At 40.4% G+C, this 26,068-nt stretch overlaps 1 protein-coding gene and 1 non-coding gene across 5 annotated transcripts; both read left to right on the forward strand.

Moving 5' to 3' along the window:
* The first annotated feature begins 736 nt into the window (after positions 1-736).
* Positions 737-24,694, forward strand: MTFR1 (mitochondrial fission regulator 1). Of its 4 annotated transcripts, none has more exons than XM_066331839.1 (8): positions 737-881; positions 6,984-7,126; positions 10,360-10,458; positions 15,658-15,776; positions 18,919-19,160; positions 20,916-21,168; positions 21,270-21,438; positions 23,048-24,694. In XM_066331839.1, exons 2-8 carry the CDS (start codon positions 7,061-7,063, stop codon positions 23,105-23,107), a joined length of 1,008 nt encoding a protein of 335 aa, XP_066187936.1. In that variant the 5' UTR covers positions 737-881; positions 6,984-7,060; the 3' UTR covers positions 23,108-24,694. The 4 variants fall into 4 exon arrangements, with proteins under 4 accessions (XP_066187936.1, XP_066187950.1, XP_066187928.1 ...); XM_066331853.1 differs by having other exon boundaries at positions 833-852; XM_066331831.1 differs by lacking the exon at positions 737-881 and adding an exon at positions 932-1,188.
* Positions 12,959-13,031, forward strand: TRNAV-AAC (transfer RNA valine (anticodon AAC)). The gene has a single exon. It is a non-coding gene; the product is annotated as a tRNA-Val (tRNA).
* Positions 24,695-26,068: the final 1,374 nt, after the last annotated feature.

The following is a 26,068-nucleotide window of genomic DNA, read 5'->3' on the forward strand; positions in this document are numbered from 1 at the left end:
GCACTCCCTTTCCACAAGGTTTTAATGGGACACAGCCGACGCCAGCCCGAGAGTCACGGCGGTGCCGCAGCCGACAGCCGCACCCCAAGGAGCCGCAGGCGGCCGGCAGCCGCCGGGCAGCGCCAGCCGCCACCGCTGGGGCTGCGGAGGAGCCCAGGAGCCGGCGGACACGGCAGCGCTGGCCCGGCGGTGACCAGGGAGCGCTGGCCCGGCGGCGACAAGGGAGCGCCGCTGCCGCTCCCCAGCGCCTCAGAAACACGGAATCAGCGAGGCTGGAAAAGATCTCTGAAGTCATCGAGTCCAACCGGTGACCCCAACACCACCTTGTCATCTAGACCAGGGCACTGAGTGCAACATCCAGCCTTTCTTAAACACCTCTGCGGACGGTGACTCCACCACCTCCCGAGGCAGCCCGTTGCAACGTTTAATCACCCTTTTTGTGAACCAATTCCTCCTGATGTCCAAACTGAACCTCTCCTGGCACAGCCTGAAGCTGTGTCCTTTATCCTGTTCGCCAATTGCCACCAGGGAGATAAGACCGGCCACGGCCCGATCACCCACCCCCGTCCCTCGGCAATGGGCGCAACACCAGGACCCAAACTGCTCATCCCGGCTGCGCTCCCGGCGTCCCGCCCCTATTGGCGGGTCCCGCTCACGTGACCGCCGGAGGGGCGGGGCAGCTCCCCCGCCCGCTGCCGGCTCGGCGCCTGCCGGGTAGCGCTCCACCCCCGCTGCTCGCGCCACGTCCCGCCTCCCGCGCCCGCCGCCGGGCCTGCGATTGGCCGGAGCGGCGCCGAGCCAGTCGCGGATTGGCTGCCGGGGCAGGGTCGCGAGCGGCCGCGCGAGCAGCGGGTGAGGCAGCGCGGCGGCCGCGGCAGCGGGTGAGGCGAGGCGGGGGCGGCGGTTCTCCCCTTTCTCCCGGGCAGCCCCTTCCCCCGGGCAGCCCCTCTTGGCTCGGCCGACCCCGGGCGAGGAGCAGTGCAGGAGGGAAAGGTTGCCCGAAACCACGTACAGGCCGCTCGGGGCGGCCCCGCTCTCCCCGGGCAGGGCCGTCCCCTTTCTCGGGCCTGTCCCGGGCAGGGCCGGTGCTGGGCAGGACCGTAGAAGTGGCTTGGGGTGCTGGGCCGAAGCTTTTGATCCTGCAGGAGAATTGCTGTGACGGGAAGGTGACAGATCACGGGAAATAATGTAAATACAAGATCATGTGGAGATAATATTGAGGAGTTTGAGGGAAGTTTTTTAAGGAGGCTTTCAAATAGAGAGTTGGCATATAAGAGGAAAAATGACCCCTAAGGGGCATGGTGGTTTTATTTCTCTTTTCTGTAAACTTAGCTGCTCCCTTTGTGCACCTTTAGTCATACTGCTGTGCTCAGGTTCTTCTGTAGTGATCGTAAATAAATAACTTGCTGCGTGTGTGTTTTCATTTTGTTTAACAAGCTGTTGTAATTCCAAATATTGAGGGCGAGTGGAGTTTGAGTGCTGAAATCAATCGCAGTGCATTGATCTCTGCCTGACAGCGTCAGCAGTACTTCATTAATATTTACATGCTGTCCCCAGAGCGCTCTGCAGCTCTTGTGATGGCAAGACTTACAAAGATCTAATGAATAAGAATTATGTCTTCTGATCCCCACTGGCTTTCACCTAGATGATAAAAATGAGGCAGCTGACTTATATCTGCCCGTCAGGTCTAAAAGTTGTGGTTACTTGTTGCTGAATGCAAATAATGTGTTTGGTAGGGGTCACTAGGTAAAATATGATTGCTGTATGTAGGAACTTGATGTTGTTACTCGGAGAGATATCTGGACCTTTTAAATGTTTTTTCAGACAAACACACCCTTTTGTTTATTAGCCTTACCTGCTGTTGTCTCTCAGAGCTGTAGCAGGACTGACATTGGCAGCAGCTGGCGGGGAGGTCTGTCTGCCTGGCAGGGACACGTCGGTGTTTGGTTGTCTCTATCATATAATACCTTGTGGTCTATAGGTGCTGAAGGGTTTCACTTACTCCTCAGTGGTATCATAGTGCACTGTGCAGGTATAATCATTGCTGAGCAAAGGCTTTTGATTAGACTAGTGCTGAAGCATGGATTTTTTTTTCCTCTGTCCTTAGTTGGCAAGGTAAGAGAGCGTGAATGAAATCTGATTAATAGGGTTTTGCATGTTCAGGTAAATGTGATGGGGCTGTATTTTTAAGAAAGCTTTAGCAAATTCTGTTGCAAGTATGTATGACTTTCAATTCCTGCTTTAAATTTCATACCAGTACTAGCTTAGATGGTCCCTGTAGTATGGTCACTGACTTTTATCTCTCTGTTCATATATTTCCAAACAGGTGTTTCTGTTAGCACTAGGGTGCTTCATCATTTGTAGCTTCCATACAAAAAACAAAAACAAACTTCTGTTTCTGGCTATATGACCTCTGCCAAATGCATATTTACTTTACTTATAGCTGGTCTGTGTCAGTTTGGGACAAAGTCTGGTCCTTTATCCAAAGATTCTTCCTGCCTTTGTGGCTGTTGTCATAATGTGTTGTTTGTTGTTGTTTTTTTTTCTTTTTTTTTTTTTTTTTTTCTTTTTCTCTTTATCTTCTAATTACTTTTTTTCATAATGTTTCCTTGTGGATGAATTTTATTAGATGAACTTGGGTCATGTGGGAGTCTGAAAGACTGAGGAGATACACTTGCCCTAGTTCTTGCTAAAATGAGGAGCCTGCTCTTTTTGTGTTTGATTTTTTACATGGTTGATAATCCTTTGAACCCATGCTTCTTTGAAGGTTTTATACTTCTTAGTGTTATGCCTTTCCAATTTAGAGACTACACCTTTCATTTTTCAGATTTCCTGCCTTTGTTTATTCTTTGTTAAGGTTAATCTGCTCCATCAATCCCATTAAGGCATTCTCTTATGTTTGTATGGATCTTAATTGAATGAGAGAAACCTTCAGTAAAAAAATATGAGTATCATATTGCTTTTGAAGAGCAAAAACTCCTGCTCTGAAAGGGACTTGGATAAATACTGCATTGCAAAAACTCAGAGGAATTTCAGTTTGAAAGCAGTTGCATCTAATTTCCCTTTCTTTTAATCTTTCCTGGGTAGGACTCACTAGAAAGCCTGGCAAAGGGCTTCTGTTCATATTTAGTGGGTATTGTGCCGTATGTGTACAGACTCCAGAGCTTTTATATTTATTTAATGAACTTTCTGTGTTTTATAAATGGTATTACCTCTCACCTTTGTTGACTTGATATTTGATATGAGAGTGTTAAACAGAGCCTGCAAAAGTGGTTGGGAAAAGTAGGGGCAAACAAGCTCCAGAGGGCTTGGAAATGTTGACCTCTTAACTTCTAAACCAAGGAATTCCTCCATATTTCCATATCAGTAAGAAAGTTCTTCAGCATTGTTAATTTCTGGGTTTCATTGAAATGAACCCATGAAATTCCAACCCTTTCATGCTTTATGCAGTGAAATGTAATTCTTTATGTTACTGCTCTTTGGATGTCTTGTAATCTTGTCTGTGACTGCTGCTCATCCTTGTAATAATTTTGCTGAGGCAGAGCAGAGGGGCCATTTTTTATGGCAATATTACTGTCACACAGGGCTCTTCATTGAGTTATGGAAATTTTTGGGGAATTAAACTATTTTTTAGGTAGCACCAAGAAGACAGAGGATAAATACCACAAAGATCAATATTTTAAAAGAGGTATTATTCTGTTTACTAAAAGCAGTAAACATTTAATTCCTGATTCTGAAAATGGCGTGTATACAGAGCAGGAGAGAAGAATTTGTTAATGCTTTCATTCTTGCTGTCCAGCCATTTTTTTTGGAATGAACCCTGTCTGTTCTTGGCACATGAACCAATTGTGAAATAGCTGAGGTTTGTGAAGAAAGGTATAGTGCAACATAGTCTGAATGAAATAACTATGAAGTTTGCCGGGAGGTAATTCTGTAAACTCATATAAAAATATCAATCTGATATACTTAGAAGCATTTTTCTTTTAGATAACAGATTAGCTGGAGGTTGTTCAAACATGGTGGTTTTCCTTAGTGCCACAAACTAAGGAAGCTATTCCAGGAGCTGGGTGGTATTCGGCACTCTTACAGACTGATTTCAGTCATTTTCTCCTGCTAAAACAGACAGGTCATTGACAAGAGCAAGGCATTGATAACCCCAGTCTCAGGTACTGTGAAGTATTTAGGCTACAGAGGAAACAGTCAATAACCAAGTGAACTATAAATATTCGTTTTGCTGAAGTAGTTGTTTTGTTGAATGAATGCTGTTTTGTGTTCAGTCATCAAAGTCTTGGAACCTGGGATTATAAAGGGTCACCTTAACATTTTAGGGCAGGATAAGTGTTTTGGACTATTTCCAATGCTTTGTGTCATCATGCTCCTTCTTTTATTCCTGGGGTTTTTTGAGTCACATTGAACAAGTTTCTGAAATAATTTATCAATATTTCAAAAATTGCTCTGACAAGTTTCTGAACTTTGCAAGGTGAAATTCCTTCAATACTGTTGTCCTGGATCCTTCTGACTTCTCAGCATTGTCTGTAATCCATGCTAACACCTGTTTGTCTTATTTGCTATTGTCAGGTGGAAACACTGAATACACCCTGACTGTCCATGTCACTTACTGCTTTCTTTCCTGTCACATCATGGTTGTCTCGCTTGTCTCCTACTGCTAATACATATAGGACTTTTTTTATGCATGTAAGGTGGAACCCTTCCCTTTTTTACCTTACTACTTTGTATTTATACTATTCTGTCACCTTCATGTAGTGCTACTTTTTTTCTACATCTGATTTTGTCTTTTTAATTGGTTATCTTGTCAGTTTTTGTGGTGTTCTTTTACCTGTTTGCCAATAAGTTTCTTAAATTCAAGTGGGAAACTTTCTAGAGCTGCTCTGATTTCTTTGGAGGAAGTATAATGTATGAGCTGACTGGAAGGCCAGTGGATCAGGAGACAGTCATTCCTTTTAGTCCTACCACTTGCCTTTCTCATCCAGCCCTGTCTTTGCAGTTGCTCAGCAATACTCGGGCTCAGATCCTTTTTCTCTTTTGTTTGAATTTGTCTTGATGCAGCTTTTGTTTTTGTTCCTGTGATTTCCACACTGCTTGTTGAACAAGTCTGGACTTTGGAATGAGGTGGAGTATATCACACCTTTGGAACAGGTTTCCCCTTCTAAAGGAGCATTCTTCTCTCTTTTGTGTCACTGCATGCTGCAGTGCCAGATATGATGCCAAATTCAATGTGAAGAATTGTGTTCTTCCTGCTTTAAGAGCACAGCAGATGCAATAGGAGCCAAGATCCATACAGTAGGTTGTGTAAGGGAAGAATAATAGATGCCTAAAGGAATAATAGATAAGTAGATGGTAATGCTTCTCTAATTGACTTTTCCAGGATTCCATAAAGAAGTCCATTACTTATTTGTTTATCATGGGTGGCTGTAGCTTGTATTCATGGCTGTTTGGTAGCTGGCCCGTTATTCTTCCCTCTTGTTTTTCTTACAACAGTTGCAGTTTTCATTCTTATCTCCTGCTATAGATTAATAGTTTTTTCTTCCAAGCTGAGTCACAAACAAAAGAAAATCCTGTGATGATGAGAAATGAATATCAACTGGTTTTTAAGCCTGTCTAAAAAAAGATCACTGTAAGATTGTACTATCTCTGCCAAGTTTCCACATGAAGCTCATTATTACTGAGGAACTGTAAACTGTTGAAAAAAAATTTGTAATGGAAACAATGATGGTTTAACGGTAGGGCTTGTGGACACTTCCAAACAGCAGAGCTTTTCCATCTCCTGACTTTCCAGCTTCCCAGCAGCAGCTCCTTGCTGCTGCCTTGCTTTAGTCATGCCTTGTCTGTATATAGCCGGCTTCAGCAGCACTGTTGTTCATACTACCAATACGTTGCTCAGGGTGGATCAACAGACTCTGGTTTCCAGCCCGCTACACAAAACAAACGTCAGCCTGAATCTGTGGCTTTCTTTCCTGGGTTTGGTGGCATACACTTCTCAGTGAGGTCCAGGTTATGACTGGTGTAGAACACACTTAAAGAAAAAGTACACTATTTTAACTAGAGGAGCAATAAAACCCTCTTGGGTCAAGAGAATGGAAGTGGATATAAATAGACAGAATTTGAAATCTGTCAAATTTTATAAACTGCTTGATTATTTTCGTATCCTACATCTACAGCATTTCATGTCATTTTCCTACATTAGTCATTTTTCTGTTTCTTCTCTCCTTAGTTGTAGGAAAAAGGAAGGAACAACAAAGCTGTCAGAGAATGTGAATCAAGAGAGGTGATCAGCTTTCTGCAGTCTGTTCCTGCATAGAAATGAGTTTTAGATATGAGTATGGCACTTCAATCTTAGTGTTAATCCCCATCTGCAGGCATTCCATAGGGCTTGATGCTCACTTAGAGTTGTTGAACACCATCATCTGTCCAAGCTCAAGTGGGCAGGCATTTCCCCAACTTTTTGTTTGTTAACTTTACAACAGCTTGGATTTCTTTCCAGTACCTGAAGAGGACTACAAGAGAGCTGGAAAGGGACTTTTTGCAAAGGCATGCAGTGATAAGACAAGGGGCAGTGGCTTTAAATTGAGAGAGGGTAGGTTTGGATTAGATATGTATCAGCATGAGGGTGCTGATGCACTGAAGCAGGTTGCCCAGAGAAGTTGTGGATGCCCCATTCCTGGAAGTTTTCATGGCCAGGCTGGGTAAGGCCCTGTGCAACCTGATCTAGTGCAAGATATTTCTGCACATAGCAGGAGGATTGTAATTGGATGCCTTTTAAGCTCCCTTCCAACTCATGACACTACTAAAAAGTCTTTGTTGTCTGTATTAAGTAGATATTTTTTGAACGCCTTTGCTTTGCAGTACAAGGATTTGGTATCACCTGTCCTATATCTAAAGCTTGTTTTTTTTAGGAATGTAGCAGTTTACTTCTGTACCTGTTCCACAATGTGCATCTAAAATTCTTCTGTGTCTCATTTCAGAACTACTATGGAACCTTGGCAGCCGCGTAGGTTTGGAAGGCTGAAATCCAAGTTCGGACAGGCCTTTTCCAATCCAGATGATTTGCTGGCTGAAGCGCTTAATTAGAATGACTTTTGAACAAATTGGATTGAACATGGAATCAGTAAGTGTTTCAAACTTCCTTTACGTTTTCAGAAAATAAGGTGTAGAAAGCACTTCATGTTTTTTAGTTTGTGCTTATCTAGAAGAATGCTTGAGGTATACTCAATACTGGAATGATTCTGCATTGCTGAGAAGTCATTAAGTTTATGACTTGGACACTGGAATATTGAGTAATAAATATGTTAAAAGTACTTCTGGTTGTAATAAACTGTTTACTTTGTAAATACTGATTCTCGTGCTGGACTTCCGTGTGTGTTTTGAAGCTGAAGAAGAATTTAATCTTGTTTCTAACAGTGACAAAAAATAACCTTATTTCTTCTTCTTACCTTGGAGATACAAAAAGCCCCATGAAACTGAAATGATTATAATTGTGCTACATTTACCTCTTCTGTGCTCTAGTTACCTCTTCTGGAGGTGTAACAGTGCATGAGAGAGTAGAGCTGTGTTCTTTACTGGGTAAACAGAGGAATAGGCATGCATAGCTCTTCTCTTGGAGGAGACTATATAGAGAGATTTCTTTGAATGCTTAGCAGAGGGAGACAGAGAGCTGCAACACATCAACTGCACTGTCACTGGGACCTTTAAGAAGCTATTTGAATACAATTGTTGACCTCAGTGCAGTAATCCCTGTAAGATATTTTGAAATATTTTAATATTTTAAGAATGGGGAAGTCCTTAACAGCTAAGCTCAATATTTAGTCAGTATTATTGTGGTAGAACATTTTATCAGTCTTGGGCGTCTGTGGAGAGCAAATTGTTTATACAGTGTAAATTAAAATTGACATCAAGGATCTGTAATTTAGGGTTTTATTTGAATTTTGATCTGATATTCCATGTAACTTTGAAAATTCAAAGATTATTTTGCATAATGACACTGGCAATTCAGCAATTTCAGCCTACATAGGGAGAGGAACAAGTGTTTTATCTGTTTCTCCCCGTTCTCTACTTGTGTCAAGCTTGTGATCACACAGTTACATTTCCAAATGTCAGCTGTTCTGGACAGCAGCAGAACACTGATGCAATAGGAGTGTATGACTAAGTAGCACTTGGCAGACTTGCTCAGCCAGTGTTTCAAGTCAACAAGGAGTTGTGTGAACTTGGTTAGAGCAGTGCTGATACCTCAGCTCAGCTGAGCAGGGAACTGAGTTTACTTGCATGCCTTTTGGCACAATTTGCATGCAGTTTTCTGAGAATAATGTCTTGGCATATCTTGTATAACCAAAACTGAGTCATGCAGCATTTTGGTGCACCAAGCCACTGTTGTTGAAGAGCCCCAAGGGCATTTGGAAACCAAATAATTTTGAGTGCTAGTCAACAACTTGTCTGTGGTCTGAGCAACATCTAAACAAGTTTTGCTGCTTGTTTAAGATGCATTACACTTGTGTTGGTAATAGAGCCTGTAGTCTAGATTCTCTAGCTGTTGTGGAAGTATTTCTGCAAACTAATTAAGCCTGCCTTTGACTGGCGTTATTTGTTCCAATGCCCCATCACTTGAGTCTCTTCCCAACAGTTCTGCTTTAATCAGGATCAGTTGTGAATAACGAGACTGTGCTGCTGTTTGTGGGTGACTCGTTCTTGAAGGCCGCTGATGTACCTGCTGTGTGCTCAGCCATGTAAACAAACAGTAAGGTGATAGGCACCAATGTGAGGTCTTTGTTGAGGCAACCAAAATGCAGCATCAATACTTTGCATTGAAAGATTTGTGTTCAGCTTACCAGTGTATTAAGCAAGAGAATGTATTTTTTATATAATGGAGAAAAAAATAGATCTGAGTGGATTTATGGTAAAGTTGCAGCTGTGTTGTGAGGACAAAGCATATGTGCAGTGCACATTTATTTTGTCAAAATTTTTACATTTCAGTAAAGCCAGAGGAAGGAAGGATAGAAATTAGAAATAAGCAAAACGTTTGTGTGAAGTTTGTGAAATAATCCAGGGGTCAATACCATGGAACATAAACTTTCCTTTTTAATAGAACCTTCAACATCTATGAGTCTTTGCTTAGTATATCAAATATTCACTTGTGTGTTATGCAACTCCACAGCACCGCTGCAGTCATCATACAGGCAATATTGCCATTGCCAATCCAGAATAGCCTGGATTTCTCCTGTTTTCTTTGTTGGGCAACCTTCTACCAGGATGTCAAGTTTGCTTGAAGCTATGATCTTTTAAAAACTAAGGTCTGACTAGTAAATTCATATTTACAGCCATAATTAAACACTGGCCAAGTTTTTAAAATTTCCATACGATGTTCTTATTGTTTACTAACAATATACCCTGCATTAGAGTTTTCTCATTGTTCTTTTTCTTGTTGGTATTTTTTTTGTTGCTTTTGCTTGTGCTGAAATCTTTCCTACTTCACCCCAGGGCATTTGCTTCTGTTCATTTTGTAGTATTCTCCTAGGATTAAACTCCTATTTTATTTCCTTTCATAAGGCTGTTGTAAATACTAAATACAACAAAAAGAAGCAAATTTAATCCCTGTTAAAACAACACAGAGGAAATATAAATTGCAGTAGAAAGAGTTGTAATGAGGCCTGGTGTGTTAAGCTGCTATGGGCAGTTTTCTCTAGGTGGGTCTAATGTTTTGGGGCAGGGGGCAAAGTTCCTTTCTTACAAAAATTTCATCTTATTTTCTCATTTTCACTTTCCTTTCCTCTTGAGTTTCACAGTTACATTTTCATATTTATTGTAGCTGATACTTATTTTTGTTAAGAATGGTAGATGCTTTTCCTGTTTTAGAAGAGCTCTTAATTCAGAAAGAAAAATATGTTTTGAGAAATGAAGAATTACATGACATTATAGATTTTCAATGATTGAGTAGCTTGTCTTGAAACCCTATAAAAAGAGGTGTCTGACTGAATGTAGGTTCTTTATTGTCTTGAAAATTCAAAAACTGTGCTCTTGAATATACTTTCAGCTCCTGAAGTCTTCTGCATTACCTGGTTTATTGTTTTGGCTTTAAACTAAATACAAAGGCTGCCTTGACCTTGACTAGCTATATAGTACTGATGATGTATAATATATAATGATGTATTTGTGCCAGTTTGGAGATAGAATGTAAGGAGTTCACTGGGACAGAATTCAGTGTATGAGCATTATATCCTACTCTAGCATGAAAGGAATCGCTGAATGCATTTAGCAAAAGCATGGTATGGAAGAATAAGGGAGAACTATTACAGTGTGGTACAAAAATCTGTTCCCTTAACAGCTGGCTTCTTTATTTTTCCCATGCAGGTGCTTTGGTCAAGCAAGCCTTATGGTTCATCTCGAAGTATTGTAAGAAAAATTGGTAGTAACCTCTCTCTTATACAGTGTCCAAGAGTTCACTTTCAGGTAGGTGTTCTGAATAGTTTAGAATCTGTATTTCACTGTAGTTATAAAGGGATTTGCTCATGGCTAGAAGGTTTGTAAAAGTAGAATATGAATAAACTAGACATAGGAGAATTAGCCTATATAAGTTCTCTCTGCTTCCAGTTCAGATTTTTTCCAAATAAGAAAGTTGAAAAAAATATTCATAAAAGAGAAAAATGAAACCTATTTATATAAAGAGTACTTATAAACTAGGCTTAAGAGGCATGTAAAGATGAACAGTATTAACAATACTTGGGAAAATAAACAACTTTATCAGAAATAAAAAAATTAGTTACAGGATAACATGAGTACCCTATTTGCTTTTGTTTAAAATACAAGGTTAGCACTGTGTAGGTGAGAGAGTAGGGTAAAGAGCAAGTGTCAAAGCTTAAGGAAGAGAAAACCCATGCTTTCTATAATGAGTCTTTCAGGAACAGATGGGAAAGTGGAAGCTGTTACACATAATCTCTTCAACTCTGGTGTTAGGGGTAGAGAGTGGGTATGGAATTAGAGGAATTTAGTGTTTGAAATTCAGGCTGAGAGAGAAATGTTTTGTGGGCTGAGCAAGGGCGGGGAGTGTAAAGATGAATAGAGGGAATCAGCTGCCACACTAAGATAATGTAATTTCTACACTGCTAAATTTTTCAATGTTTAAATTAGTTTCTTTATCATAAATTAAATGTATGAACAATATTTAGACTTGAAATTACAGTAGCAAAACCAGATAGTTCAGATTACTACAGAAGCCTTATTGGTGTGATATATAAGCCATGCTAACATTTTGCCTCTCTTAAAAAATTGCATTGAGAAAGCTGGGGGCAGCCATCTCACATTCCTAGTGGCTTGCTGAAAAGAAAAAAATGAAGGGATGTGTGGTTTTGTGCAGGTGAGGACAGCAAATGGCATGCTGGGTTAAACTTTTGAATATATAATTAGTAGGTGTTTTGCCAGCAAGAAGGCTCCATGTGCCTCAGATTTAAAAGGTAATGAAGACCTCCCATGTGTCTGATTCTCTGTACTGTAAAGGCCATACAAGGGAGGATGATGCTTGTTTGCAGTTTACCTAGTACTGACTTCTCTTAATATGGTACATAAAAGAAGACATTTCTTGTTTATGTTCTTGTAAGGAATGGCAAGATATATCTAGGGAATCTGTTCCTGATTATTTTTAGTGTTTAAGCAAATAAATACATAAATAAGTTTCGGTCTGGATTCTGTTAAAATAAATGTAATATTTGCCTTTTAGTCCTCTTAAAGACACATTCATTCAGCTTTGTGTGTACAGTAAGTATAAGCATTCACCTTCTATGAGGCGAAAGGAAAGGATCCTAAAAACAGAAGTACAGTTGTGAGAGTTGATTTCATTAGAAATCGGATTTTCAAAATTTGAGCCTTGAAACACATGAAAAGTTCTATGGTTTGTGCAGACTCTAAACTATTTTAATATATAAACTGCTGAACATGTTACTTGTGATGCTAACATCTGTTTTTTGTCTCTCTATCTCAGCATTAAGATTCTATAGTGAAGTTCAATACTGGTCTCAATGGTTTTCATGCTGTTGCAACTGATGCTTTCCTATAGCTGTCTCTTCCTCTTTCTTTCTTGCCAGCTTTAGCTCTATTATGAAAGGACCATGAACTGAACCTTGCTGTAAGTCACTCTATTTAAAAAAAAATGGATCAAATCTTACTTGCATCGTCTGAGGGTGGTGCATGGATGTAATCAGTGTTTGTAACCCCAGAGCAGCAGGCTTTCCACAGGTCTGCATTTTTCCTTATGATAAATGGGTGAGATCATTGAAAGAATATCTCTGTAATGCTCATACTTCCCTTCTAGCATGCTTCTGTTCAGCTAGTCTGAAAAAAGAGTAGTAGCAAACATTTTGATGTTTGAGGTCTACTCACTCTGTTGATCTTGCTGTAGTCAACATTTAAATTAACTGCTAAATACTAAAATGCTGCTAACATATTCAGTAATGTAGAGCAGAGCTTATGTACCTTCTGTACTCTATATGGCGCGAACAAATTAAGATAGTTCATATAGATCTTTTGTATGTCATACTTTTTAGATTTATATGTAGTCTTTAGGAGAAAATAAAATTAAACTTACCAGTACAGCCTAGGTAGATTCAACCAAACCTAGAGTAGTATCTCTCAGGATAGCATCCTTCAGCTACAGCATCTCTGTTTTAGTCCCATGCTTCTCCTGTCTGTCTGATGGATACCTGATAACTCAGTAGAAGTCTTCTGATACATTTGTGTGCATGTGTCAAACATCTGAATTTACTGGGCTCATTTGAAAAATCACAGCAAGTGTGTCTTTCTTGCGGTGTTTCTAAATGTTTAATACATAGCAGTATTAGCAATTTGAAACAAGAGTATTTTATTCTGTCCTGGAGTGTATAAAAACACCTGTTCAGCTTTGCGCTTTGTGGAGCGAACAGAAGAGCGGGGCAGCTGCCCTGCCCGGCAGCCAAGCGGCGTTTCCGTAGTGTAGTGGTTATCACGTTCGCCTAACACGCGAAAGGTCCCCGGTTCGAAACCGGGCGGAAACACTGGCGGGGCTGACTCTTTCTTTGGGAGTTGGACTCGGTGATTCTTTATGTGTCCCTTCCTGCTCGAGGTGCCAGAGCATTAACAGTGGGTGTAGTCCTCAGAAATCCATGGTGGGTCTGCAGCCCTCAGGCGTGTCTGTGTGTCTGTGTGTCTGTGTGTGCAGCGTACATGCACAATGAGGTAGGGAAAAAGAACTACACAGTTTCCAGAGAAAGAAAAGCAGGCTCAGGCTGTGGCACTGATTCACTCAGTTCCTGCCATCCATTAGAACTGGACTTCTGTTTTCAGTACTCTTCTCCATTTTAGGTGCTGGCAGAGCAGTTGTTCAGGTGTTTTTTTCTGCTAGGATTGACTGGAGGAATAGGGTAGTTCACAGGCAGGTGAAGCTTTTAAGAGATGGGTATTGGCTTTTCACCTTTAAATGAAAGTAAAAATCTTGCATTAACTTGGAATTCAAATTCCACTGCTGAGGAAGGCTTTGTTGTTTTTAGGGATAGAGAAAAGAAACATCTGTATATGGGGTAACAAGCAGATTCTGTTTATATATAAATACGAATTAAAATTAAGAAGAATCTTGTATCACAATAAAGCAGAAGGCTTACTACTAAATCTTGGATTAGAAGTTATTTATCTTGTGGTGCAGGAATTCTGGCAGTGGTAAATATATTCCTTACTGTTGATTTAGAAAATTATTTTTGATTCAAGTATGTGTAGTTCCTTTATTTAAAAGTGGCTTCACTCTTTTAATGGTAATATTACTGCCAGAAAAATCTGTACCACCTGCAAGAAATGGCTAATGCATTACAGATTTTTTAAGTTGCCATTAACATTAATACAAATGCTGTGGTCCTGAAAATTTGTATTCATTTTTAAAAAGGAAAATGCCAAGGAAACCTCAAACAGCAAAAATCCTAACATGCAATATAGTATTCTCTAGACTGCTTTAAAGAGAGGCAGACTGTAATGGTATTAGGCACAACTGTTAATGTGATAAACATATTACCATCTGTGCTGATGCTACCTGGAAAAAACCCTGTTGTTTCCAAATGATCTGATGGTGCCAATACACACTCCTGGGAGCGGTGATAAAGACTCTCATACAAGTGAGAGTGTGAGGTGAAGGCAACTAATCTCAATTTCTAAGGCTGTTTGCAACAACTCCCAGGGAAAAAAACAGCACCAAGCCCACAACTTCTGTCTTTCTGAGACTTCTGTATCAGACTACTACTAAAATATGTGTGGATGTTCTTCTGAAATGGTTTCACCTCTTCCAGGCTGCAGTCCTACTGTGATAGGTCTGCTACTAATTCAGGTTAATGCTAACAGTTCATAGTAGTTTGCTCTTTCAGAGTGGGGTTTCCTTGAAAACTGACCTGAGTGCCAATGGGCGGGATGCAGACTGTCCTCGAAGACTGGCACCCACTGCCAGCATCTTTGCCAGTATTCCCAGCTTCTTGGCCACTGCTGGCCACAGGCAGCACTTGAACAGCTGCAGCAACTCGTGCAGATTTGGCTGTGGGTTTGTTTGCAGAGCAGGACTCAGTGATCTTAGAGGGCTTTTCCCACCTTTACCATTCTGATTCCGTGGAATACAAGCAAAAGCTGGGGCATATATGAATTGGGGATATGGAACTCAAGGTGAAGACTGACCAGAGCAAATTACTGGAAGTTGTTTCAGTAGCTTTTATCTGCTGAGATACTGAGCCCAGGCTGCTCAGGAATCCAGTGGCTCTGAAGATGTGCCCTCCTCTGACCTGGGGAAAGCAGCCAGTGTTTCAAAATAGATTTGACACCATTTTGTTGAGCTGTGTCTATGGAGCAAGTATTGATTTGAACAATTTTTCGAATCACCATTCAGGTCACTTAACTAGAAATTGAAGAAAAGTTCCAGTCTCTGAAGCATTTCTCACCTTTGGCTTCAAACAGCTGTAAAGCTAATGGCCAGAACCATGCTGGAAAACGGTCCATTTGTTTGGCATGTTGTAAATAAGATAGTTAGCACATAATGTATAATGTTATGATTGCATCCTACCTCTCACTCAAAGTCTTTGTGATTAGTGAGCTGGTAGAATTGGCTTTTTGCCTGGTTTGGGGGTTGCTTTGCTTGTTTGCTTTTCCCGCTATGCAATGTACATACTTCTTGTACAGAAATTCAGAAGCTGTAGGGAAAGGGAAACTTTGGCAGAATTTCACTTCAAAAATAATACTATATCAGAGCAAAATACTTAAGTATTGGCAGCCTTAATGTCCTTTTTTAAGCTACTGATCATAAATATAACTATTTGAGTTAATATAGAAAACTGTGTGAGAATGTTGATGTTTGTTTGTCTTAAAGGTAACAATTTGCATTGGATTTTTAGTGTTGATTAACATCATGTGATGGTGTATGTAGTTAGCCATGAATTTCTGCAAAGTGTTCAGCAGAATGGATTGAATAGTTTGAAGTCAGTGAAATGGTTCTGGACTGAGCACAGGACAGAAATAAGTGAGTGTTTCAAGTCTACAGACATGTTTTGTGCATGTATGTGTGAGTAGTTACAGGTAGCCTCAGTAGATGTATTGGGTAACATGAATTAGGCTGAGAGTATTGACTCTAAAATCTTCAATCTTGCTTTCAAAATTTAGCTTATTCCTCATGTCACGGAAGGAAACAGTCCTGCTCAGCTCAGAGAAGATGCAGTGGCCTCCTTTGCTGATGTGGGATGGATTGCTGAAGAAGAAGGTGAAGCCTTTACAAGGCTCAGGTATGTTTCTGAAATCTTCTCTCTGAACTGAGAAGAAGAAACCTCACTTCTCTTCAGTGAGAATCTACTGTGCATTACAATTAATGGAGAGCATTTGAATGCTGGGAGAAGAGACAGAGGTAGGGTCTGGAAAAGAAGTAGTAGAGGTTAGATTAATAGAAATACAAAACCAAGACCTGTTGGAAAACATACAGGAGATTTGCATTGTACAAGGAAGACTCTGGGTTTTATTTATTTATTTATGTATTGCAAAGAATTTCACACAATAGCTTCAAGCAATGAAAATGTCTGCTGTGCTGTGGCACAATTGCTAACAGTGATTCTCCAGTTCTCCTGAGATTGTCATTACCATGGGGCAGTGAACTGTACAGCTTCCTCATTAGCAGCAATGGTCGTTCTGGCATCCCAGTAATTGGCACATTGTTGTTCATCTTTGTAGTTAAGGCTCTGCAGTCTGCTAAGTACAACAAAAAAAATTGTGGTTTGTGTTTCATGTCTTTAATCTTCATAGTAAAAACTGGCAGGGAAGCCTGTGAGCACCTGTGTCCAGAATGATGGGATAGGCACTGTTGTGTTGGACCAAGGGTTCTACACAGCACTGTCACTACATAAAACAATTTGGTGAAGGGATGAAGTTCTCTCTTCCACCCTTCTCAGGTTGCTGCTCAGACTATCCGGAAACAAACGTACAATTCTGTAGTGCAGAGGAGGTTTTTCTTCCAAACAAACTAACCTGTCAGAGCAGGGCACAGATTGTTGGCTTCAGAGATTACAGGAGGACACTGTTCTTAATTTGAAAGCATAAAATAGGTTAGTTATGACCTAGATGGCCTCCAACATGACTTGCTACAGTGAAGCTTTGCATAACAAACGTTCTGGCACTGCCACATTAATTTCACAAACGCAGAGGGGAGTCACAGAAATCAGCACTTGCTTGGGAAACGCTGTTCCTGAAGTGTGTTTGATCCGAAGGAAATGAACTGTCCCATACTACATTTGTTTGCACAGAAGTGTTTTGTTTAAGGGTTGAACTGTAAAGCTATTCCATTTAATGGAGACAACAGGGAGACTGGCTCTTTGGTGCTTCAAAGAACCTATTACGAAAGATGTAGGACTGCTTATTTGCTGAACCGTCTGCATGGGAAGGGGGGAGCAGGGACAGATGGATGTGGGATGGGACTAAAATAATCCTGCAGATACGTAGTGACCTTAAGGCAAACAGCTTATGATGGAGCATGGGAAGTGAATTACTTAGCAAATACGAGTATTTCAGTGTGCACTGTTTATTACGTCTGTGCACAGTATTAGTAGTGGAGCTGGTATGCATTAGGTGTTTTCCAGGCATTTCAAATTCTCTGTTTCCACAGGATCACATAGGTGTTACTGTTAAATATTTATCCACTGTAAAATTTAGTAAACAGTCTTGCAGACATAGATTTTTTTCTGTGAATACAGTTTTATAGGGGAAGCAACAAAATGACAAATCATTTTTCCTCTACCCCTAGTCAGAGCAGTAATGACAACTCAGGCATAATATTTTCCCATAGTGTTAGATTCCAATCAGGACATCTCCTTAAAACTCTTATTACTGCTCTGAGCAGAAAATACCCTTTGTTATTTAGCTCTTCTTCTCCTTTAAAGAGTTTCTGGACAGCAGGTTTTAAGGACTGAAGGGACCACTGGCTCCTTCCACCTTACTTAGGGAGGGCAGGGAGGTGGCTGCTATAGGAGGTATCCTGTTCTCAGCATTGCTCTCTATTCCTGTCTAGATAACACCTAAATTTCCTCATCCATGATAATAATCAATTCTCCTTGATCAAATTTCTGCGAGTTGTGCTGATGGTTTTTGTCAGTGTCCTAGAAGACTTAAATGTGTGTCTAATCTTGGTTTGGTGTACTCAGAGCACAGGGCTTGTTCTAGCCTTAGATCTTGGCTCTTGCTTTAGGTCCAGCACAACTGCAGATCTAACTTGGTGAGCACCCACAGTAGCTTAATCCACGAATCCAGAGTGATTAACTTGGGCTGAGTTAGCCTGGAGCCATTCTACCCACTTAAGTCCTTTTACCAGTCCCCGTTTTCTCTCTCCTGTTTAAATAAACAATGGCATGCCTGAGAAGTTTGGGGATTGATGTTAAGGAGGACTGAGGAGTTAAGTATGTGACCACATTTGTGTTTTAAAGTTTATGATAATTTGTTGTCATCCTTATCAATACTTATCAATTCTACTTAGAGAATCTCAGCATGCATTGGAAGGGACCTTTAAAAGCCATCTAGTCCAAGCCCCCTGCAATGAGCAGGGACATCTTTAACTCAATCAGATTCCTCAGATTCTTGAGATAAACAGTTTTCAAATGCTGGTGTCTTTGTAGGGGCTTACTGGACTTGTTTGAGCAGATGCTCAATAATGCCTCAGTGTTTAACATGGCTTGAGCTTTGGTGGGTATTAAGGGAAGGGAGCAGAGTTACATTTTCTTCTGAATAGCAGAGGGAAGGTCACAGGCTTTCTAAAACCATATGAAATTTTCTTCTCTGTAGTTCTAATTATTGTGTTAGAAAACTTTTCTAACACAATAAAAGACCTTTTCCCATCAACTGACAAGCAGTCTCTGCACCACTAAGCTATTTCATGTATTCTGTATTTCCCAGCGCTGCTAAAATTGGAAAGTTTTTAAAAAAACCTTAAAAATTCAGAAATCTGAACAGTGCAAAAAATAAATCCTGTGGAACCGAGAGATTTTTTTCTTCTTCAGAGGAATCAACTGCAAATGGCTGTTTGCTGCCCATGGGAAAAAATGGTAGCATTTAAGGGAAGAAAAATCTTAATTCAAATAAAATATACAATAGGTTTGAGGCAGAGAAATAGATTGGGATAAGGGGAAATGTATTCCTTTGCTTTTTACTGAAACCAAGGATTCTACAAAACGCTAGGGGAAAAGAAAAACCACAGCTCATGATGCAAATAGAAAGGATGTGAAGCTCTAATTTCCCTTAAACTATATAAGGTCTTAATGACAGTGATTTGTATAAAAACAATTCTAAAGTTAGGTCTTCAACTTGTACCCCTGATTTGTAAGTAACATTGGTTTAGTTTTTGTCTATTTCAAAGCCTTTAAAATACGCTGTGATATTTTTTTGTTGCAGGTCAGAAGTTTGGTCAAAAACAACCCAGCCTGTTGCAGGCGAAGCGCATCATTCCAGGAAATCCCCCCACAGACAAACGTCCTTGCAAAGCCCGTCGGCAGAGGAACCAGTGCCCAGGAACGCTGTGATGGCAAATGAAGAAGCACTGCAGAAAATCAATGCCCTGGAAAATGAACTGGCCTCTTTAAGAGCACAAATAGCCAAAATTGTAACCTTGCAAGAACAGCAGAACTTGATAACAGGTACTAAATTTGCTGTACTCTTAGCAAAAAATTACTTCATGAGTGTGTCCCTTTTATAATTCATACTGTGCTAATTCTTTTTTGTGAGATGCTGCAAGACCAAGCACTTCTCCATATTGTTTTGGTTAGTTTGGCACAATAACCAAGGGGTACAGAATAGGTCCTGAAGACAAGTGACTTGCCAGATTTTCTGTATTTTATAGTATTACTAAAGTCTTCATGTTTGTCTGTAAATCTGCCAGAGTTCTGAATCTGTGAATGAGTAAAGAAGTATTAAACAGCTTTCAGAGCAAAGCTCATGATAAACATGATGGCTTAAACCAAACTAAAAGAATGTAACTTAATTACTGACACTGAAGTCTTTCCCTTCAGTAAGGAAATAGGCTCTCTGATATCATTAAGTATTCATACAAGATGCTAATTATGCTTTTGGAATATGTAATATACATCTCAAGTAACAGAAAAGGCAATTAATTGTTTACTGCAATCATCTCTGGGACCAGACACATTGTCCATATGGAACCAAAAGTGGTGCAGTGTTTCTGGTGGAAAACAGAATAATTCTTTTCCTGAATTTCTTCCTCCTCTCTCCATCACCTCTGACTCCTTTCAGTTGTAAGTCTTCAGAGATTAGCAGGAGACGGCCCTTGTCGGCTGCAGATGACAGGCATTTGGTTGTCACTCTTTCCTAAGGTCACTTAACAAGTACAGCTTTGCCTATGTTTGTGTATAAAATCATATTCTGACTTTTCAGATGCTCCTTTAGCTGTTAACTGATAGCAGTTACTTTATTTTTCCTGTACTGCTCCTATTCAAAACTGTGACATAGTTTTAAGGATCACCTGGTTTCACTCTTGAATTTTAATTACGGTGGGGAGGGTAGGGACATGTGAAATAACTGTAAAGTTATTTTTAATTTTTTACATTTACCTCTATTTATTAGGAAAATTAAATTTTATCATCTTTACCTCCCTCCTCTGGTAGAACGTGGTAATGACAATGTGCGTTTGGCTGCAGGTACACAGAGTAAACTCCTCTGTTTTGTATCTATAAATATCTTTACAGACTTTATACTCCGAGGCTCAAAATTCTGGTTTGATCTGATTTTTCTCATTTTTTTAAAGGTGCAGTTAAACAGGGGTTTCTTCATTTATTTGTCAGGTTATTACTGATGCTGTATTTATAACACCTATTTTTCCTGAAGTATACAAGAAACTCAAAATCAAGATTATTGTGAGAATCTCTATGAGTAGAGACAGATGAGTAGCTGGCCTAAAAATCCTCAACCTCGGACAGCTGGGATAAGCTTCAATTTAAACATTGCTTGAGCTCTGAAATTCACATTTAAAAATCTTGCCTGGCCGTTTCTTATTTGTGATGATAGGTAGGAAGAAGCACTGCTCCTGTGGCAGATTGTGCCTTCCAGCTCAGAAGCTGCCTCTAAGAAGAAAGGGAAATATTGGTAACATTAGGGCAGAGCATAACTAAAAGATGTTCTGGCGTCTGTCCCACTGCAGTAAAGACACAAATGCACCTGGAATTAGGACTGGAATTTCAAAGGATGCTTCTAACTTTTCAAGAAGAATTTTCATGTGGGTTTTTAGCTGAGTTTGTTTAGGAATGAAGAAGTTACAATCTAAAGGTGGCAGAGGGGATGCAATTGAAGTTACTATAGTGATTTTCTTATCTGAGCATTTGTGACATGTGGAGGGGAGTTACAAGTAAACTGACTTGTGATGCATGTTTTATTTGTAGTTGGGTCAAGTCCACTTGCTTCAGCTGCTGTCCCTGTTCCTCCACCACCACCACCTCCTCCTCCTCTGCCTCCACCCTCTCCCTCAGGTTTGGGTCAGAGTAAGTCTGCAATTGATCTCATTAAAGAGAGGAAAAACAAAAAAATGAACGCTGGCGAGAATGTGGTGGAAAACGGGCCAAAGAAACCTGAAGTACCAAACATGCTGGAAATCCTCAAAGACATGAACAGTGTGAAACTACGCTCAGTGAAAAGGTAAAACACGTCAGTGTACCAAGATTGGCATTAATGATTTGTTTTTACGACTCAAAACTGTTTCAGGTTGAGACAGATGCTGATGACATTTTCTTTTCTAGATCCTCAGAAGGTACAAAATCTAAAGTGTCTCAGCCTGCAGATCCTGCAACATTAATAGCAGAAGCTCTCAAAAAGAAATTTGCTTATCGATACCGAAATGATAGCCAAGGTGAAACAGAAAAAGTGATTCCAAAGGCTGAAACAAAGACACAGAGTGAGGTAGTGCTGGTGAGTATTGTGATTCTGACCACATCCTTGGACTAAATTATAGCTGTGCAAACCAACCTATGTCTATCAGCCAACATATGTAGATGTTATAGAAGTTACCATCTCTGTCCACAAAGCCCTGTGAAGTACTGCTGATACGCCAGGACTTTTGGCAATCACGTTTTTAGTGGCAAGTCTTAGTATTGTGTACTGTCTTGGCCCTAGATTTAAAAAGTCCTGTTACAGTTTTGTTATTTTTTAAAACAAAAATGTTTTCTGTTGCCACAAGCATCTGATATTCAGAAAACCATCGCTAAAGGGCTCACAATGAATCCAGCTGAACTTAGTTTGCCTGTTCCTACCAACCTTAACCATTCAGCTGGTGCAGCTGGAACTTTGAAGCAAAATCCTGAAACATATCAGCCATTCTTAGGAATTTGGAGAATAAATTGTTCAGACTGTCTCCTGGATCTTGGTTCTTTGGTATAGAGAGTTTCTTGTAATAATTGGAAATGCTGAGTATATGAAAGCAGTTTCTTTATAGTGTGAGACTGTTAAAATGAAATTATATTTAAAGCCCACCTCCTGGCACAAGTTATTAATGGCTTCTAGTTTATTTCAGATGGATTTGAATTTGGTTTTTAAGCAGTGAGCATTCAAAATACAAGTCTGTATCAATGTACACTTAAAAACCAGCCTGGTATAGATCAGTTTTGTTTGTCAGCAATCCTTGAATCCTTGTGCTATGGAACCAGAGAGAAAGAGTAAAGAGGGTTTTTTTTCATTTGTATGATTGAAAAAAATGCACATAAGAAGTCCAAAAGCTGGCTCTGCTCTCAGTTAAGTTTTAAGAAAAATAACATTTGCATGCCACAAATCTCAGGACTTTTGACTACTTCAGCTAATTAATATTGACTTACTTGCCTTTTGGCTTCTGGTTTATTTCTGTAGTGTTCAGGCTGTTCTTCTCAACTAGAAGGCTAGATGTTTCCTAAGAATTAATCACATTTCCTCAGCATCTCTGGTGCATTAAGGAGAAGAACACGAGTTGGCAATGTTTATTCACACGGGGCTTTTTCATGATTTTCTAGTTTTGAAATTTACAGTCCACCTTTTGAGGTAAAGGATCATCAAGTCCTCAAGAGCTAAGAAAATTGAAGGTTTTCATTAAATGATAGAATGTTGATCCATAATGAGCTAATAAAATCTGTCCATCAGTTACCAGTGTCTGACTTTGTTAGATCAGACTTGTATGGTGCCTTAGTATGACAGTTTTGAAAAGGACTTGCACAGAAATGCAGGGTAGAGTAAAACCAGAAGCACTGTTAAACTGCTGCTGGAGCAGTTGGTTGTCGCGGTGTACTGGTCACTGTGTCCGTCTCCTTATTTTACTGTGACAGACCAAACTGGCTCCGGCCCTGCTCCAGCAGGCCGTTGGCTCCCTGCTCTGAGCAATTTCAGCTGTTGCTAACACAGTCAAGCCTTTACTTTGTGACATCCACATGCAGAAAAGCAGAGTGATAAAGGAAATGATTTCTGCCCAAGTTTTGCTTTTATGACTTGGATAGATAGTAATTCAGCAAGGGTTCTGTTGAAAACAATCTGAACATGTTTCTGGTTTTCTTTCCAGTTTGGACCACACATGCTGAAGTCTACAGGAAAAATGAAGACTTTAATTGAGAAATCTTAGTGTTCAAGATTATTCTGCAAAAGACTGTTGAGCTGCTTTGTATAAAATATTTTTATGCTGCAAATAGCACTAGTACTGAGTGGTCTCTTTCTTACAGCACAGGAAGATCTAATGTGAAATGTAGAAATGAGGCACTAAACATGTTTGTGTCTATGTGATTTACCAAGGGAATAAATTGGACCATTATACTCAGGTATTAATTTTGTATTCAAGCCTGGCTTTCCACTCAGATTTATGTGATGGGTTTAGTTTATTAACACTAAGTTATATATACAACATTTTTTGTGCATAACTGACAAGCTGAAAAATTTGTGTACATGTTATTAATGATGGTGATACACCCTTAAGTTAATACCAGTTTTATGTGAGCTCTACCTGTAGTTTGCACTACAATGTGTGATACTGAAATCTTCATGTTGAAGTCTCTCTTTTAAACTTAACTGTAGCAAAGTTTTAGCCCAAAGAAAACGTGGAGGCACTCTGCTTCTTACTGAAACAAAGTGAAAACTTGAACCTGCTGCAGAGGTCTCCTAAATTTTACATAGTAGTACATTTTTGTGCAGGGTTTTTTGTTTGTTTCACATGAACTTGCAAGGGTAAGAGAGTACAACCTGCTTGTGCCATCCTGTGGCCATTCTAAAGAGTAAAACCATGCTGTGGGAGCCTCTGTCAATAGGTAGTCAAGGGAATTTGAAATAGGCAGTAGATAGCAGCAGATAAAAAAGAGTTATTTAGCATAAAGTGGTGTAGATAAGAAAACCAATGTACAAAGTACTGTGGGGTGCAAGTTGCCAAAAGCAGCTCATCCCTGCTGCTCCAGGAGATGCTCATGGACACCTTCTCCCCAGCTTGGCTCCCTGGGTATGTTTGTGGCAGGTGGGGCTTGCACAAGCCCTCATGGCTCCCGTTTCAGAGAAGAGATGGGATAAGCTGTTGCCAGTGACCCGTTTTCCAGGGGAAGCTCTTCTGGGGCCTTGATACAGCAGCTATTTCCTGCTACACCTGAACCAACCACCTGAGCTCACATCTCTGGCCACAGGTGTAGAAAGGCTCAAGCTGAAAGTAGAAGTCGGTGAAAAAAGCTGTTCAGAAACCAAGAGCTGCAGTTGAGGTGCACTCTGAAACAAAGCCATGGTTTGCTCTGACCATGCATGAGCATTGAAAAAGCTGAGCCTGGGTATTTTTGGTGCTCTAAGGTGATCCTGGCTACTGGGACAAGTACAGCTGCCTCTGGGAGCTTCCGTTTCCCAGGAAAAGACAAAAGCAGCACTTTTTAAATAAAGACAGCTGAATGGCTCTGACAGGGTAACTGAAGATGAGGAACCTTTGCTGCTTGTAACTGGAATGCCGGTTGTACACGGAGGAGCTTTGTTGTCTGGTGTGGAACTTGAGATGGTGTTAATACCTGCACAATGTAACTTCCTTCCAAAGCGCTCTGCCATCAGTCCTACTGATTGCTCATTCAATCCTTCAGTTCTTTTAAGTGCCTTTGAAACACCTTTGTGAAAGTTCAACTTTGGTTTTAAGTTTTGTATTTTATGCTCTATTGCCACTATATAAAATTAAAAGCAGATAAAATAAACATGGCATATTTGATTTGTGGTACTGTGCAAATGATAGCAGCCACAACAATGTAAGTTTCCATTGTGTAACAGAGACTATAACTCGGTGTAGTGACAACCTCTTTTCATCTCCTCCAGGGCTGGTGTACTTACCTTGCTGTGCAGCAGGAATAACAGTAGGCTTGGCTGTTCATTCAGGTGCCTGCTGGTTAAACAAACAAACAAACAAAAAGGTTCTCAGGAACCAGTAAGGAGTTTATGTCTCACCACAGCAATAGTAGGAAAGGACTTGTTCAACAGCCTCTCCATCCCCTGGTACACTCAGTTCCTCTGGCAGTCCAATGAAATTGTTCCCTTGTAAAATTCAGGATGGCACTTGACCTATTAAACCAGGCTAAAGCAAGAGAATCGCCCACACCAGACACTGCCCATCTGAACTGGGATAACCTGCACCAGAAATGAGGTGAGCTTTAGCAGTGATGTAAAATTACTGCAAAAGAAATGTCATCTGTGCAAGAAAATAAAATCCCAAAGTTGCCATCAAGTATCTTACACTGTACCTTAATTCATATCTTTTTACTTGAAATTGCACACAATGCCACTGCCCACGGAAAAACAGCTCAAGCGCTCAAACTGAGGCTGCCCACGGAGGCTGGGCAGGGCCCTTGGACATGACCCGAGGCCTGTTTGTGTGTGTAGAGAACAGTGCTAGGAGCAGGTCTGTGAGTGGAACAGCTGGGGGGGCCTGGCCCCTTCCCCAGCAGGTTTCTGGGCTCCAGGGGCTGTGGGTGGCTGCGGGGCTCTGGGTCCTGTGCCCAGCATGAGGGTTCTCAGCTCTCGTGTGCGATGCCGAAGCTGCAGGAATGTTAAAAGTTGGGTGTAGAGTTGTAGAAGGCACTTCAGCCAGCATGGCTTTTTTTTAATTCAAGTCCAATGACAGACACGTCCACATATATGAGGAGGTGATTTAGAACCAGTCTTCCTAAACCCAGTGTGGTAGGAGAAGACAGAGACCCCTTTCCAGGAAGGGTGGCTCAGAACAAAATTACTCCTGGTTTACACTTTGACAAACTCTTCTGGGTCCTGCCAGAGCAAAGGACAGCAAGTTTGCACAGTGTTAAAAATCACAGACTCTTTATAAAAATACTATATTGAAATATTCTATATACCTATTTGTAAAATTATTAATCTTAATTTTCATTAAAATTACATATTAGCATATGCCTGTAAAAAGTAGCAAAACTTAAAATGCAAATGATCCTCTTCAAACCAAGTTCATTTTTTACAAATGTGTCACGGAAGGCATCATCAGATACTGATTTTAGTGGTCATTTTGAAAATACTTGCAAGGCTTGGCATAGGTTTTATTCAAAAAGTTCCAAGTGGAATCAGTATTTTT

The sequence above is a fragment of the Sylvia atricapilla genome, chromosome 1, assembly GCF_009819655.1.
Source record: "Sylvia atricapilla isolate bSylAtr1 chromosome 1, bSylAtr1.pri, whole genome shotgun sequence".
NCBI classification, from domain to species: Eukaryota; Metazoa; Chordata; class Aves; order Passeriformes; family Sylviidae; genus Sylvia; species Sylvia atricapilla.

Bases quoted from the DNA above. Each gene is read 5' to 3' on its own strand.
- MTFR1 (XM_066331839.1), top strand. From the start codon at position 7,061: ATGATTTGCTGGCTGAAGCGCTTAATTAGAATGACTTTTGAACAAATT. The intron at 15,777-18,918 runs GTATGTTTCTGA...TTTTTGTTGCAG, and splicing joins GAAGCCTTTACAAGGCTCAG to GTCAGAAGTTTGGTCAAAAA. The intron at 21,439-23,047 runs GTGAGTATTGTG...TTTTCTTTCCAG, and splicing joins CACAGAGTGAGGTAGTGCTG to TTTGGACCACACATGCTGAA.